The sequence below is a fragment of the Gymnoscopelus microlampas genome (genome assembly GCF_963454915.1).
Source record: "Gymnoscopelus microlampas genome assembly, chromosome: 1".
NCBI classification, from domain to species: Eukaryota; Metazoa; Chordata; class Actinopteri; order Myctophiformes; family Myctophidae; genus Gymnoscopelus; species Gymnoscopelus microlampas.
Window position 1 is genome coordinate 20,822,834 of NC_139962.1, and position 17,931 is coordinate 20,840,764.

Below are 17,931 nucleotides of genomic sequence, written 5' to 3' on the forward strand. Positions count from 1 at the left end.
ACTTGCAGGACTGTAATAGCGAGTCTTTTTTTCCCCTCTCCAGTAAAACTGCCACTGTTCAGGCTAATGTAGGCTTTGTTGTTGTTGTTGTGCCACCATGCAACAGTGTTTTTGTTCGTTGTCTGAACAAGTTTTGGTCAGTGAGAGAGGTGCATGTCGTCTCCTCTCTGTTCACCGACAGGGCGCAGTCACATTAGGGTTACTATAGTAACCCGACACTGCACGTGTTACAGCCGAATGTATACTTCGTCATACAACGGGGTCGCTCGCAGAAAATAGCAGATCTACAAGCTCACAACGTGTCGCATATGCGATGCGTTGTGAGCTTGTAGATCTGCCATTTTCGACCTGTGACCGGCTGTACGGCGAAGTATTACTTGAGCTAACGACTGGGGAGCTGTTTTCACATTAATTTGCTTTTCTAGAGTGAAGATTTCGTCAATTTGTTGTTTTTTTTGCTGTCGATGGTCGATAGGAATATTTTTGACATATCGCACAACCTTTATTCAAGATATGTCCCGAGATTTTATGCTAGAAACAGATCTGCAAACTCCACTCCACATGTTAACCCCTGCGTCCACGTGATAATGAATGATTCAGAGAGAAAAAGAATGAGAAAACAGCTTGCTTATCCTCTGTTCTTTCAATGGATTAAAGTTACAATCTCGCGTGCTTACAGTCACCTCTCGTGCGAGTATGAAGTACTATAACATTAGAAATTAAACAAATGAAAACGGTCGCTTAACAGGCAATACCAGAACTTTTGTTGCCAAGAGGGAATGTGAAAACGGCCCATTCCAGCAAGTTATGCTAATCATTTTGCAGGAAGAATTCTGGCACTGTAGTGAAAACGTGGCTTAATAGTGTTTTTGGTTGTCAAGGCTAATGTAGGCTTGTTGTTGTTGTTCCCCCATGGAACAGTGTTTTGGTTGTCCAGGCTAATGTAGGCTGGACAACCAAGGACGGGTGTTTTTGACGAATCTAACATGAATGTCTGTGGGGCTCACAAAAGCCTGAGTAGACGATAAAATGACCCAACATGTTTATGAAAGTGAAATATCCCTTCAAAGTGGAGCATGAGGACCTTGACAAGAGCGTTCAGCTGCCATGTTCAGTGGTCATATGGGTGAGTGCATTTTCAGAGCATGCTTATTCAATTTGATTAATCAATCGATTGTGTTCCGGCTTGGATCAATGGAACTAACATAGTATACTTTAAGTTCCTAATTATCTGTATCAGAATGAAAACACATTTTCAAAGATTGTACAAATATATATACATTTGTTTTACATTATTATTTTGTTTTATATTAATGTTTTTTACATTATCAATAAAGTGTTTTGCCAATTATTTGGCAATATCATGATGGACTACATGTTGGAAAGCACTGCTCAAGTGCTGTCCTGTTAACTCAAATGCGCAGCCTGTTTCGGCCCAAGATTATTATTTTTTATTTATTCCGGTATAGCTTAAAATATGGCAAGTCAGTCCATCCACTCAACTGATAGAAGTGTTATCCTGGTTTAAAGCTGAATTACTTGAAAGCTGGTCTGGCATTGAGCTTATCCTTGTGTATTAATGTGTGTACCAGTGGAAATGCAGTAAGACACATTCACTTCATGTTTGTCACGGGGCCAACGTGTGTAATGAGTCTCTGTATCTGCCAACTTGTGCCCTGTGGATGTACCATGACTGTGAGCACTATGCTGCTGCGCTGATGTAGAGCACAACATGTGCACGTGACGTGACACCTCCTTCAAACATCTGCTACTCATAGTTATGTGAGCCTATATAAACCTAGGGAGAGATAGGCACAAGCAGCAGGGGGACTCTTTCCATATTGTAGCTTCTAGACTAGGGTGACCCTATTTTCAAAAACCCAAGCCGGGACCCATAATCACTTAAATCCGATTAAAAAACAAACAAAAAAAGCTAAAATAGCTGCGATGTGCCGCGTTGTAGGATTGTAGATGGGCTCCTATGCTTGCTACTTTTGACAATTTATTTGAGTTTTTTTTTTCTTTTTACCCAGAAAAAGAAAAGAAAAAGAAAACTATCATCACACATTACACAATCAAGAACAGTAGAGGGAGAGTATGAAATAACTTAGGATACTATTCCCTTGGTCACCCAGGGAGGTAACTCAACACCGGCCACTAGATAATAATTACTGGTAAAGTTTGACCAATAGCAAAATAGCAGTGCTGCCAACTTTGTCCACCAGGCCTTCCCTTAGCCAATAGGTTCAATTCCATCCAATTGGTCAAGACAAAATTATATTTGACATGCGGAACTAGGGTTGGGCAATTAACTGAAAATATGTCAAAATATGTCTACAAGCTAGCAACGCGTTGTGTTGCAACACATTGTGAGTTTGTAGATCTGCTATTTTGGCTACTGTTCCCCACAGAATATGGATGCTGGGGTTCAAGTGGTTCATGTTGCTTATGTAGGTTAATTGAATAATCGAGAAGCAGCTTTTGTTTTGTTTTTTGATTGAAATTATTTTTTTATAACCAATTAATTAGATTGATTAATTGATTAACCCTTAACCCTGTATTAAACGTCATATTACAATGGTGGCATTATACAAAAATAGCTAGAAGATCTACAAACTTGCAGATCTGCTATTTTCACTATTTCATTTTATTTGACGTCATATCACCCAGCCCTAAGGGGAACCTATTACCTAACCTTGAACAATGACTATAAGTGAATTCTGTAATCCAGCCACTATGGATGACAGCCAAAATGGTTGGTTTGGTGCCGTGCCAAAGATGCTTAGCCATTCCAGTAGTGTCACTGTTCAGTGTTCCCTCATAGCAGCCGTGTGACTTTGAGCCCCATGGCTGACCAGGAGGAGTCACAGCGCGTGGAGGGGGAGTGGGGGGTGCTGTCAGTGGGATGACAACTCAGGGAACACTCCATTCATAAAGTCAACGCTGAGACTGAACCCCCCCCCCCCCTCGGTCCAGAGTCATTGGAAAGCTTTATTGGTCATCTTTAAATTGGGCCTGTGTGTGTGTGTGTGTGTGTGTGTGTGTGTGTGTGTGTGTGTGTGTGTGTGTGTGTGTGTGTGTGTGTGTGTGGTGAGAATAGATCGGTGTGTAGATAAGAAAGTGCAGGGAGGCAGAACAGAAACAGTCGTCTACAGACTGAAATGCAAGAGGAGTGACATGCAAGTACACATGCATGCATGCATGCATGCACATACATAAACACACAGTCCATGGGCATGCATGCACATACATAAACACACACACAGAGTCCACATGCATGCATACATACATGCACACACATACATAAATAGACACAGAGCACAAGACAACACAATGCAGACAATTCCCACCATAATTCCATCTGTTGTTCCATAAGAAGCAGGCACTTATAATAATAAAGCTTGGGCTGATGATACAATGACACATTCCATCAAGTTGATTCATGATTCTGAGTGACTAAATAGTAGCAGTCTCAGTAGGTATTAAGGCTGGACGATTGTAGATCCATCGACTATTGTCACTATTTTTGAACACCACCATTGTACAACATAGTATAACACAGTGCTTAAAGTGGTTGATCAGACTAATCAATTTAATCGATTATAACAAATGTACTAGAACATTTTGTTGATGCGTTGAAATAAGAAAAAGAAAATGACTTGCTTCTTGGATTAACCTATGAGCAAGATTAAGTGTGTTGGTTCTAAATGTCGGTTTTGATTATATTTTCGGTTAATTAACCAGCCTTAGTAGGTGGCCCATGTTATATAGGCTAATTTGCGATATTTCAAATCCCCACTGTTCCCTCACTGTGTTCTGTTCTTTTGGGTCAACAGGAGCAACATCCCTCGACTGCGCACACAACCAGGGGTAAGCTGGGGCATGTGACTGGCAAAGGCAAGCACTGTGGGAAGGTTTGCACTGAGGCCAAAGACAGAGGCCCCTGCATGTTGTAGCACTACAAAGGACAAAGGCACAAACCGTGTACAACCTGGTTCCAAACCGCAGGTCATCCCATCAGTGTGTCCGTACACTGAAAAATGTGACCATGTTAAGTCCATAATTTATCCGTGGCAAATCTTTGATTATTATTTTTTTATTATTTTTTTATTCAATACAATGCTCTCTTGTTCGTGTAAAATACAATGAAAGCACAAACTGTACTGACGGGACCTAATTATTGAAATTCCAAACACGGGATAGACTTGGACCATGCTGCATTGATGCCTGTACAGTCAGTAAGTATACTGTACAGTATATAGTGGCTGATTTGACAGTCACCAGATTTTCTTTAGAATAGGTAGGACACTATCTACTGATATCATTAAAGGTAGGGTAAGTGATATCTTTTGGTTAAAACAAAAAGTATTTTGTTAAAAGGTTAAAATACTGTATTCTGATAGTAATCATTGCTATAGAGTGTTTTGTCAGTAACAGGAGTCTCCCTGTCTCTCCAGCTCTTTAATAAACAGAAAATACATTTTTCGGTAGGTGACAAAATCTCAGCCAATCAGGAGAAAGTACCCATTTTTAAGCTTAATTTGTATAGTGTTCCAGTTCCAGTGTCATCACTTCCAATTTCACTTGTTTAATCTGTATCCTGATTGAGTTCTCTGTCCTGCTTGGATAAAATTGGAAATGAAACTGAAACTGAAACGAAAATGCATTTTCTGTTTAATAAAGAGGTGGAGAGACAAGGAGACTCCTAATACTGAACAAACACTCTATAGCAATGAGTACTATCAGAATATAGAGATATTTAACACTTATTTTAACCAAAGCAAATCACTTACCCTACCTTTAATAACTGATATAATTAATGCAGAAGAGATATAATTTTAAAATGTGTAGCAAATTGGTATAGACAATATGGCACATTAGGAGGCCACTGGAAAGTCCACTCGAGAGGGGTCATTTACAGTAGTATGTCTGTGGCAAAAATAAAGTTTGACGAAAATGTCTATCACAGGCCGGCATGGTGATGACCTTTGTTCCAAACCAAGTCATGATATTGTATGAACATAACAGGCACAATTGTACAGGATCTAATAAAGCAGAAACGATGCACGTACACTGTAATCTAGGAAACCGCTTGGCTGTCACAGTGTCACAGAAAGAAGACATGCAGGACAACCAACCAAGCAATGCCTTTCTTTCACAGCCTATTCAGACTGAGACTCTCTGTCTGGTACTGTGTAGGCTGACAAACATCTTGCACAAAACCACACAGTACAGTAATCAACATGACTGGGAGCACTGAGGTCTACTGCGCCTAGGAAAGCAGGAAACAACTCAAACACACAGGGAGGAAAATTGCTATTTCAGTAACACTTTTCCTGACACCACACAGTAATGTCTCCAAGGGTTCAGTTAACTCTGAGTGTGAAAATATGACCAATTTGGGTCCATGTTCACACTCTCAGAAAGATTATTTACTGTGAAAAAACTGGGTATTATCTTATTTTTTTAAAAGGTGCTCACACTTATGTAATAATCAAATAAGTTGGCGAACATTCAAGGTGGCACAGGGAGAGACAGCACGGGCAATGGAGCCCAATGGAAACAAGCCATTGCGCTTTCTTGGATATAATCCTCTCAACAGACCTTGTATTGAACTGTACTTTCCTGTGCTTTTTTTTGGCAAACTGCTAATAAAGTATTCAATCAATCAATTACAGCCTGGCTGGCTGTCCGGTCTCGAGCTACGTCACAGCAAGCACTTCCCTTTTCACTCAAAAACGTGGGGGGCAGAACACTAAACAACAACTTTGCAGTTGAAAACGACATATCTTTGTGGGAGCAAAAGGCTCCAAATTAAACCAAGCCAGAAACGTGTTACAGAAACGTGAGGTGTTAGTCAGTCAGTCAGTCAGTCAGTCATTCAGCCCAGTGTGAACATGTCTGTGGGTGACGGAGGAATTATTTACCTTATGGCTAACACGTTTAGCCAGCTGTGCTAACGTGCTAGCCAGCTGTGCTAAACCGTGCCACTGCAAACCTTACTACCACCACTGCTGGCTAACGCAGCCAGTTAGCTAGCGTAAAAGTTAGCATTAGCAAGCTAACTTTAAAGCTAGCCTTGTGCCAAAAAGTCCCACCGTGGGAGCTTTCTCTACTGAAGGACAGTGTTTCTTGTTTTCTTTTTTGCCTGTCATGTAACGTTTCCCTTATGTCCACGTTGACACTGTGCTGACCAAAGACTGTAAATAACATACCATGCAAATATGTATACATTATATAGGCTGTATAAGCCCACACAGACAGACAGACAGACAGCCGCACACTGGGTCACGGGTGTGAGAGTGTGACAGGCAGCATGCATGGAGGGACCTGCCACTCAAGATGACCAGAAAGGGACGTCCAGTCCAGGCCACGGACCCCCATAACTAAGGGGCTCTTTTGGTTCCTCCTAAACTATCCAATCATCGAGCTATAATGGAGACCCATCATGGGGGTCCTCACTATAGCCCAATGATTGGATAGTTAGGAGGAACTAGCTGGGGGCTTCCATGGTGGGGCTCTCCATGGGGCACCCCATGGAAGCCACCTCACGGACCCCGTAGGGGTCCCCGGACCCCACGTTGAGAACCACTGAGACACACACAGATCACATAATGTGTTCCCATGCCACACAACGAAGCTCCTTTTGAACTGAACCGAACATAGAACTTATTATTATTATTATTATGTACCATTCTCTTCACCGTTGAGCTTCAGGAGGGAGAGGTGCGTCGTGGCGTGTATCCATCTATCGTGTCGGTGGTGGTGTGCGGTGCTGTGGTGATGATGGGTGAGCCGGGGCAGTGAGGCAGCAGCAGCAGCAGCGGCAGCGGAGGGGACGTGGTGGTCGGCTGACCCGGCGGAGGAGCAGCAGCAGGAGGAGCGACGTGGATGTAGTGGATGATGCGATGCTGCTGCTGGATGAGGTGGAGGATGCGGTGCCTCGGCTGCAGCAGCTGCTAGGACGTGGTTCTGGGTGGTGGAGGTGGTGGAGGTGGAGCAGAGATGTAGTGGATGATGGTGGTGGTGTGGTACAGCTAGTAGTAGAAGAGAGGCTCCACAGACAGAAGATGAACGTAGCTGCTCTTTCATAATGGTGCGACCGGACTGAGCTGCATGCCGGCGGACTCACTGACGCTGCACGCCGCTGCCTGCGTGACGACGACGAGGCCCCGCTGAGTCAGCCCCCCCCGTGCAGCGTGCATGCGCTACTGTCACGTGACGTGACGGGGAGGGATGAGAGACTGAGTGTGTATGAATCGGTATGAATTGAATACACAGGACCCCAATGGAAACAAGCAGTGCTTTCTTCGGTTCAATCCTTTTAGCATTGTATTTGTATTAAACTGTACTTTATGTGCTTTTGTAAACTGTTAATAAGGTATTCAATCGTCTAAAATGCGTCTGTGTGCGTGCGTGTCTGTGTGTGAGAGAGAAGAGACAGAGAGACAGAGAGAGAGAGAGAAAGTCTAAGTTACATATATCCGACCTCAAGTCCACTGAGTTGCCAAATCTTCCCACGCCCCTACTTAATAGCTCTCCCACATGCAATATTTATACAAATATCTTAATACCAATTTGTATCTGATGAGTGATGATACAATCTTATAGTGACATTGTACTTTTAAAGAGCCTGGGACATCAAAATCAATGTTTGTTCCTCACATCTTGTGATATATGCAGTATCTGTCCAAAACATGACAAGTACCATTTAAAATAACATTTAAACAAAATAAATGTTAACTCATCCTGCATTCAGGTCCAATCATCCAATTAAATTAAATGATATATTTATGTCAGTCATATAACACCAATACCAAAAAAGTAGAAACAAGTTGTTCTTTTAATGTAAGGCAATGAAATAAATCACGTGGATCAATTATACAAACAAGTTACAGACACCTCAAAAAACAGTTATCAAAAAATCTTAAAGTTTGGCTACAAGTTATCAACACCACCTTGTCTACAAATTAATTAACTGGCAAAAGTTAAGAGTCATAAAGTGCACTGCGGATTTATGCGATCATCAGCAAGGCATCAGTTAGTTTTTTTGCTCAACTGAACTAAACCAGTGGTTCTCAAAGTTGAGTCCGGAACCCCCAAAGATCCTTGAGGGGCTTCCAGGGGGACAAATGGACCCTTACAGATCTGTAACTCTGAGAGCTATGGGGGTCCGTGGCCTTGAAATTAAGAAGTTTGAGAACGACTGAACGAAACACCCTGTATGTATTGTCAGGCACAAAAATAGCGTACCACTTCAACTCTGGCAGCCCCATTTTGGGCAAGTTGAATGTTCAAAAATGTGTTTTTTTCTTTTCGACACCTTGTGATGCGCTGGGAGCTTTTTGTTCTGCTATTTTCGTTTGAACATTTTTGACAAAAAAGTTGTTTCAAAATAGCTGATCGTCAAGCTCACAACGTATATATGCATCGTGTTGTGAGCTTTTTAGATTGATTTTAAAAAAACATTAAAAAGAAATCTTTGAAAATAGCCAATATGTTTTTGGCAATGTTTTAATTAGCCTAGTTGAAAATAGGGTTTAAGTGGTTAACTATTTAAAAGCATCTGTCAGGTCCATTTACTAAGCATCGTCTATTACAAACAAAACACTGCACTCGCTCCCAGCCATAACTTAACCCACATTGTTCTAAAAACAAAACAAAACCAATAATAATAAAATTATTTCCCTTTCTCTGAACATATTCATACTTATTTCCCTTGCTCTGAACATATTCATAAAAGTCTCCAGCCGATTGTTTCGTTGCTCATCAGTCAAACTCAGCATTTCTCTCCTCCTATGGCGCTCCGGTCAGCTCTTCCCTCTGAAGAACAATTTAAAACACATGAATAAATAGAGGAAATGGAAAAACAATAAATAAATAATAAAACAGAAAGAAATGAAGAGAAATTAGAAAACACATTCAATGTTGGCTCAATAATCATCACAGACGTACTGTACTAGGGCTGGGCAATTAACTGAACCAATAGCCTAACTTAATCTTGCTCATGTTAATCGAATAATAATTGAATATATTTGTCTTATAAATTATATCAACGAATCGACACAGAAAAAGTTCTAATAAGACGTATTTTATAAGCGACTAAATCGATTAGTCTGATTAACCACTTGTATTGTACTTTGTTATAAAATAGCCGATTTACAAGCTCACAACATGTCGCATTGACACGTTGTTAGCTTGTAGATCTGCTATTTTCACTTTTTAAAAAATCTTTCTTTAATCGTAATCGAGGCAGAAGTTTGAAATAATCGTGATATGGATTTGAAGTCATATCGCCCAGACCTATACTGTACTGTATACACATATCGTTTGGGACAGTGGTTTTCAAAGTGGGGTCTGAGGACCCCCAAGCATCCTTGAGGGGGTTCCAGGGGGTCTTCCAGCAGAGTAATTTTAATGTCAGTATAATCCAATACACTTGAAATTAGTGTGATAGAAATGATGTATTTACCAGACAGTGATGTACAATTGCAACATTTAGACAATTCAATGCAATTTAGTTTAATTTAAACCAAAACATCAGGGTCGCTAATAAGACATTTGAAGTGGGTGTCCGTGGCTTAATGTCAGTCATCATGTAGGTCCCTGACATTTTTGTCAGGGACAAGTTTGAAAACCCCTGGTTGAGGATAGATGTCACACTTTAAAAAGGCCCTTACACATCGGGAGCGTGACGAATAAACACCACCAAAATGAATGAATTAATCTCACAAAATAAATGTTCCGGTTGTGTAAGGACCTTTATAATCCCCATGTAGCACAGAATGAGTACAGAACAGCTTACAAGCACTATTACAGGACATTCACAAACACCAACAAATGAATGGCAGTTTTTTTCCACTGGCCTCCCAGGTTAATACCAAGCAACAGCATGCGGGGGGCAGTTATCATCTGGTTGTTAATAAAGGACATATCTATTGGAGTCACGAGAAACGTAAAATACTGGTTGGAAGACAAGCAGGAGGATGACATTAACACAGAAGTCAAATCACAAAAGCACAAGCTGTGAAAGCCAGCCGGACTGCAAGAATAAAGAAATGAAGTTAATGGTGAAGTGAAGGTAATACTTCAGGGTCATGGCTTTTAATGGTCCACTGTGGAATGTCCTGGAAAAGTTCCACATGGCCAAAGAGACCCGGGAAATTGTCAATGCTCTGGCGACACCTAGTGGTTAAATAAGTGATATGTGCTTGGCTGGTGCAAGTTGTCACCTTCTTCAAATAATGGCCTAACTGAACATAAGTTTTTCCAAAAAAAAGAAGAATAAATTGAACCAAATATAGAATATATTATATTTATAAAAAGAAAAATATAAGGAAAACATATTTTGTCGTTATTTTAAGAAGGTGGCAAAAGTGTTTTTCCAAATTCCAAAACTTCAAATTTTGGTTATGTGTTTGAATATCTTATCGACCACGGAAAGGGAAAGAGTTTAAATGTCAACAGAAGAAAAACAGACAAGATAATGAGTGAAGCTGGTGAAGGTGGCATTAAGCGACACTGTAAGGGTGCAGGAGTGCAGGGGGTGGGACTGGGTGGAAGGGAAGGACGCACACCTGCTAACAAAGGCTCCCTGGATGAGTCCAGCACCTGGTGGAGACGAAGCCAAGTCAGAATGTCATCACGCGCACACACACTCACACACAGATTATACACACACACACACACACACACACACACACACACACACACACACACACACACACACACACACACACACACACACACACACACACACACACACACACACACACACACACACACACACACACACACACCCCTTGATGGCATGCATTCATGCACTTACGCAACACCATGCCAAGTTATTCGTATTTCTTAGATGTCTTAAGTTGCAATGTCCCTGTGTTTCCAAGACGTGTGGGGTACTCTGCATTAAATGTGTAGACTCCTGCCCAAGGTTCCTGGAGACTGTGGTTATTGCGCTACGGTGCCTCCGGCTTGGCCGGGCGCTCCAACAAACACAATTGGCTGTGTTCTCTGTTGCCACTAGGTTAGGTTGGTCAGGGAGCCTGTTCAGTTGGGAGCAGAACTGGAAAGGATAGTGTGTTCCTCAACATCATACGACACGGTGAGACGCGACTTTGACTTTTACTGACAGAAAGTCAACTTGCAAAAATCAGAAGTAGTTAATGCCCTACTCTGTAGTATGGCGGTGTGGTTTGCTGAAAATAACTAATCTTCAACTAACAGTACAGCCTGATCTACAACATGTCAGTTAGAATTGTCAAGAAACTGATCTGATCTATGATTAAAAAGGTGAACTCCTCGTGGATTGGCCCTCCTCTGCACTACATTATTAAATTCCTCCTACTCCCAAAACATTTCACAGAATGCAATGTGCTCGCTGAGGGCCATGCAGTGAGTAAGTGAGTGAGAGGATAGCAGCGTAGTGCTGTTATACAGTGGTTCTCAAAGCAGTGTCCGGGGACCCCCAGGGGTCCTTGGGGGGGGGTCCTCAGCTAAATGTGTTAATATAGCATTACACATATGGCTATTAAAAGATAGTAGATATACAAGCTCACAGCCAGTCACTTCGTGCCGCACTGCAAACTTGTACATCTGCTATTTATGAAAAAATAATAATCTTGAAAGTATTGGAAAAGGTGTATCTGTCTTTTGAAAATCTTTTGTTCCAATAAAAATTGAGTTAAAAAAAGAAAGCATTGGAAAAGTTTGATTTTCTTTTTTTACACAAATCTCCTCTTCTAGGGGACAAAACATTTTCAGATGGGGGTCCGCAACTAAATACATTTGTAGGTCCTTGACACAAAAAAGTTTGAGAACCACTGCTGTTATGGACAGAAACGCCTGTCGTAGATAAAGTAGATATGTCACCGACAATCACACTCACACAACTCAAGAGTCTCACATCACTTTCACAAACAGTCAAGGGTCTCTGCCTGAATCATATCGTCGCTGTCGGGCAGAAACCTTGTATCTCCATATTTCTTTTTAGTTCTTTTGGTACATTAATAACCTATTTTGTCATACTACACTGCAAAAAAAGTGTTTTTCACAATTATTGCGATTTTTGAAGTGAAATTTATAAATATTAAACCAATGAAAGTATTTTTGACTAAATAACTACATTGTATCAATTGGAACACAGGTTCTTTTTTTTACATTTTCTGAAAAGTAACAGTTTTGGAAGGTTTCCACCTGACCGCGACGACTCAGAGTCTCACATCACTTTCAGACACACAGTAAAGGGTCTCTGTCTGAATGTCTTCTCACCTCATAGGTGGTTCCTGCCCAGAACTGCTTCATCTCACCCCTGCGCCAGGCCACCAGGGCAGAGGCCACCAGGGTGAAGGGCACTAAGTAGAGCAGCGCTGGCTGACCCATCCCTGACAACAGCATCACAGCAAAGGTCACCACCATGCCCAGGAAGTAGGCTATGGAGAGAGGCACACAGGAGGATGCACACACACACACACACACACACACACACACACACACACACAATCAGAATGAATGCATGTCCAATTCGTGCTGTAGTAGGGACAATATCTCCCATTCCTCAACTGCAAAACTCACAATAAACCTGACGCTTTCCTACTAGTTGGCATGATATAGCGATATTATATGGATATCAACAGCCAGCATAGCAATCATATAGCGATCTTTAGCCCTATTCTAGGCATCTCATAGAAAGAGACAACAGGCGAACATTCAATGAAAACAGACGATCTACAAGCTCGCAATGAGACTCATTGTAAACTTGCAGATCGTCTTTTTTTGGCAAAGAGATGTGGTGTAGAGAGGAAAAAGGAGGGGCCCAAGTACGGACCCCTGGATGACATCGGGCAAGCATATAGGGTTTAAGAGATTTAGAATCACACCTGTTTATTATCAGATAAATGCAGTCAGTATTGGTGGAACAGCTGTGAGAAACATGGTCTGTACTGTGACTTACCAATACAGCAGGTGACAAAGTAGACCTTCCTGGAGCTGTTGATCCACACATCAAACTTGCTGCAGTATGCCACCAGCAAGCCTGCTCACCAGGACACAATAGAGAATGAAAATGAATTCTTGGAACAGGTCAGACCACCATAGTTCCTGGTACAGAATGTTCATCAACTGACGTCTATTCAATGGAAAGGGGCCATTAAAAAGGAAACCTGTTTTCTTCTAAACAGAACTTGCCCTTTGTTAAGTTATTTGAATTTCCCCTTTTTGTGAAGGAAACTGTGGTTTGCTGATACTGTTCAACTATGACATGGTTGAACAGTATTCAGGATGGTCCCATTGTAATAATATGATCTAGTCTGGGGGGGGGCGGGCTGGCTGTCTGGCCATGTGACAGCCTTCACTCCTCCTCCTTATGACCATGTGACAGCCTTCACTCCTCCTACTTTGAGTAGTATAAAAATGTATAAAAATGTATAAAAATATTTTTATTGTTCAGGAGGCTCAATCATCTTGCATGCTGGAAGGTGGCTGTTCTCTAGGGATCTCTATTACATTGAATTGTTCTCTAGGGATCTCTATTACATTGAATTGTTCTCTAGGGATCTCTATTACATTGAATTGTTCTCTAGGGATTTCTATTACATTGAATTGAATGTCTCATCACATCTTGTACTCTCCGTATATTTTAGTATAAGTATTAGTATAATTATTTATTCGTTGTGACCAATAAATGAAAGCATACTATGTTAGTTCGTATGATTCAAGCCAGAATACAATTTTTTGATTTATCATTAAAATAAACATGTTCTGACCACTTCACAATGCAGCCGAAAGGTCAGAACACTTTCAAGATTTTCAAGTGGGCCCTGATCCAGAAAAGGCTGAGAACCACTGAACAATGTTTGACTTTCTCAAATCGCTCCGTTGACAAGAACAAAAGACAAGGAAGAGGAGAAAAGGTCTGCTGTCACCGTCAGGTGAAGAGAGGACTGCAGCCACCAAAGTTGACAAGATCACGCTTTGAATGAGAAGTTTGTTTAGTTTACCTGGTACGATGATGTCTCCATAGCCCAGGATGGAGAACTGCATTCCACACAGGTTCTGAGCCCAGGCCGAGAATCGTGGGACTCGCATCACCACAGGCAGCTGCAGAGAAAAGCTTGGTCAGCTTGGTCTTTAATTAAATGTACAAATCCATGTCTATGAAAGGGTCTATGGCTAGACTATCTGTTTAGAACAAATTGTATACATTAGATACAATTATATACAGTACACTCTTGAACATATGTAATTGGACAAAGAAAATTTGTCCCCATGTATTGTAATAGCAAGAGGAAGACAATAAGGGCGGACAAAGCAAACATGCTTGCAGTGTACACATCTGTCATTCAATCCTAAGCCAAAAATATCCGATCTACAAACTCACAACGTGTGATGGTGCATTGGATTGTGAGCTTGTCGATCGAATGTTTTCTTCCGTGCGACACTGGCGAGCAACAAAGTAAAATCAAGCATCCAAACAAAGCTAATAACCAAGCTAGCTAACCAAGTTAATAACTTTTCAATGACAATGAAATGGAGGAAATGAGTGCTTTGCTAGCATGTTTGTTGTACTAAACAAGTGATTCGAGTGCATCTCTAGAAGATATAAATACAGTCAAATATGAAAGATGGGCACATCACAAACTGTATCACACATGTATTATATGAACAAATTAATTTGAATTAATTTAATTTGAATTAATTTGAAAAGCAGGGAATTATTAATTTGTCAACAAGCTACAGTAATTAGTCAATTGGAATTATATAAACCACTTATACAATCCCCCCCCCCCCCCCCCCTTCTATATGCTGCTTTTGGGATAAATATCCCATCCAGGCTTAAACCCATAACAATCTACAATCTTTAGGTCTAATGTGTCCCTCAGCCCTCCCCACCACAGGGTGGCGCACACAAGACACAGTGGATGGGTAAGGAGGTACACCTTACTTTCTCTGAGGGAGCCTGGGGTTCAGCAGGGACCACCACCTCGTTACCGTGAGCCTAGACAGGCCCCCCCACCCAACCACAAGGTGGGCACAGTTAGTCCAGAATTCAATCCCACACACACAACTGTGACACCGAAGCCAAATTCCAATACCTTAATTTCTGCCCACTCGCCACTCCACACTCCGTCCTCCAACGTGACCCTGAAATGGTTTGCGTCCCAAATATCACTTTGCTTTTGGAGGAGCTGAGAGTGAGTGGAGAGGAGGCTTCCCAGGTGGTTTGTAGCGACGATCAGCGAATGTACATCAAGTGTTCACTTAAGTGAGTTTACAGTCAACTTGGCAGAAGTGTTGACTGACTATCTGTTTTGTAATTGAATACCGCAACGGACTGACTCCTCTCAATATGAAGGACACTACGCTGTCTGGGAGATGGGATCCAAAAGCCATGCCTTTTATTGCGGACTTCAAATTTACTTGTGTATCAACGGTCTGAGAGTGAAGTGTCCCACTTGATTAAACTGGAAGAGATACTCAAGTGCATATATCTGAATAACAGTGATCAAAGCTACTGAAGAAACACATTAAATAATGGTTTGATCTTTATTTACACAATCATGCTGTTTGCTGTGCATGGGTGTGGGAGAATGCAAGTCATACAGCTCAATTAAGCATATTGTCGACAAATACAGTGTCCAATATACAACAGGACATCTGGAGGATGGAGGAGGTGAGCGGGCAGAAATGTGAGTATTGAATGTGGTCCAAACTGCTCGATCCCTCCGGATTAGCAGCTAATCCTTGCCTCCTTGCACAGAGGCGGGACTAAGGCGTGAGTGGAGGGCGCGAGTGTGGAAGTTAGAGTATTGGAATTTGGCTCAAGTGTTCAGCCAAGTTGTTAATAAAAGCCAGTGCGTTTTTCAATGAAGGTCAAAAAACTCCAAAACTATGAAAAACATTGCAAAACAACAAGCTGCATTTGATTTGAATTAATAGATTTTAGTCTGATTGTTTTAAAGCGAGAAGCAAGGCATTGACGTACCCTCTCTCCAGAAGCATCAGGGCCCAAGGCCACCTGCACCATGATGCTCACTCCATTCTGTGGACAGAGAGGAAACACACAACATCATCGTACCTCTATTAGATCTGGGCGATGTGATCACAAATCAGTATCACGTTTATTTCAAACTTTTGCTTTGATTACGATTAATGAACAATTTTGTTTATACACTTTTGGTTTACACTGCCCTCATAGTTCTCCAACGAGGTCTACAAGCTTCTTGATTATTCGATTTGCCTACATGAGCTAGATTAAGTTTGTGAGTGGTTCTAAATGCCGGTTTAGATACATTTTCGGTTAATTACCCAGCCCTAATCTGTATCACATATTTATCACACTTAATTCTACTGCAGTTAACAATGACAATGGCTAAAATGTGGAATAAAGTAGATATGACATTACACTACAGTTGAACTGGTTTATTACACTTTGTGACTCATTGCTATTTTAATTCTCTCCCCAATTTAAAACACTATACATTTTCCCAAAGTATACTGTAGAAACATTTTGTTCGGTGCGTTTTACCTATGTGCCACGCAGATGGCCAGGCTCACACAGCGGATGTATCTCACCTTGATGTTTTAATGGTTTCTACTGTAATACCTTAGTGAAGAAGGGAGTGATGAAGACGAAGAAGACGTCGTATACGAGCAGGAGGCTGAGCAGAATCACACAGATCTGGAGGAGTAACAGTTTACACATGAATGAGTCATCATAACTATAATACATCTGATGAGTCATTACAACTATAATCTAACACACTTTGATATGTGCTGTTAAGCACAAGAGACTATACACACAAAGGACTAGCTTTCCATTTCCTTTTTTGTATTTTAAACCATGAACATTGACCCCGTTATACTGTATGTTCATGGTATATGTTATATCATAATTGATAAATAAGATGTGTTTTTCTTTCTTTCTTTCCTTGAAACTGCAAATAAATACATCTAATATGTAGGCTTTTAAATATTTGATTTGCTGGAGATGCATTTCTTCATATTTAGAATTGCTTTCCTCTATTAAGAACGTCAGCACAGACATACTGTAATAACAAATGCAAGTTTCACAGAATTGTGAAACTTTATAAGGTATAAGACTTGATATAGATCAGGGGTGGGCAACTTTGATGATGGAGAGGGCCACTATATTTCCACACTCACTCCAGAGGGCCACATTGCATATACTGTCGGGCAGACACTTATCTCCGTATTTTTACTTTTTTTCTCAAATTAATGCCGAACTTCGCCATTCTATGTCACACGAAAGTAGCAAAAATAGCCGATCTACAAGCTCAAAACGCGTCGCACCGTGACGCGTTTTGAGCTTGTAGATCTGCTATTTTTGCTATTTTTTTTATTGGAATCCAGATGATTTCTTTGCTATTTTTGAATTAGAATCATGAAAAGTATTTTTTTAATATCATTTCAAATGCATTTAGTTATACTTATTTAAGAACTTAAATACAAATGACAATATAATTTTATAGACTGAAGTAATTAAAGCGGGTCATGTTTGCATGTTTGGAATTGTAACAGCTGAAATCAATAATATATCAGTATTCCCATATTAACCTGCGGGCCGCATTAATAGTGCTGATACTGCTAATGCCAAGGACACTGGCACAGGTCACTCTACAGCTCTTGAGGTGACATCTATTGTGGTTAATTCATACACAGTCGTAGGACAAGGTACACAGACATCAGGCATTAGATGGTGGTATGACAGGTATAGTAAAGGTACAGTACATATCAGTCAGGTACCTTGTAGTTGGACAGTGAGATGGTCTTCATGAAGTTCAAGCAGAAGGCAACACCAAGGAGATCTTGCAAGATCCAGATCCATCTAGGAGGAAAAGTCAAACACATAAAGTATGATGATACATCCACATCCTCTTTTGGAGTTTAGGTGCCCTCTAGTATAGA

The 17,931-nt window shown here is 41.0% G+C and overlaps 2 protein-coding genes across 6 annotated transcripts in view; both read right to left on the reverse strand.

Annotated features, from left to right (window-relative positions):
• Positions 1–6,829, reverse strand: part of trpm7 (transient receptor potential cation channel, subfamily M, member 7) — a 70,135-nt gene extending 63,306 nt beyond the window's left edge. The window contains exon 1 of the mRNA XM_084052195.1: positions 6,693–6,829. Within this exon, the coding sequence (XP_083908321.1) occupies positions 6,693–6,695 (3 nt within the window). The 5' untranslated portion in view covers positions 6,696–6,829. The remainder of the gene's footprint in view (positions 1–6,692) is intronic.
• Positions 6,830–7,825: 996 nt separating this feature from the next.
• sppl2a (signal peptide peptidase like 2A) overlaps positions 7,826–17,931 on the reverse strand; it is a 21,698-nt gene continuing 11,592 nt past the window's right edge. For 2 of the 5 annotated variants that reach the window (XM_084066127.1, XM_084066124.1), the window contains 9 exons: positions 17,770–17,851; positions 16,610–16,684; positions 15,989–16,045; positions 14,948–15,001; positions 14,004–14,103; positions 12,959–13,039; positions 12,277–12,437; positions 10,578–10,611; positions 7,826–8,823 (listed from right to left, as the gene is read on the reverse strand). In XM_084066127.1, coding sequence (XP_083922253.1) covers positions 8,780–8,823; positions 10,578–10,611; positions 12,277–12,437; positions 12,959–13,039; positions 14,004–14,103; positions 14,948–15,001; positions 15,989–16,045; positions 16,610–16,684; positions 17,770–17,851 — 688 coding nt within the window. In that variant the 3' untranslated portion in view covers positions 7,826–8,779. The remainder of the gene's footprint in view (positions 8,824–10,577; positions 10,612–12,276; positions 12,438–12,958; positions 13,040–14,003; positions 14,104–14,947; positions 15,002–15,988; positions 16,046–16,609; positions 16,685–17,769; positions 17,852–17,931) is intronic. The other 3 variants (XM_084066128.1, XM_084066126.1, XM_084066125.1) reach the window with 2 other exon arrangements.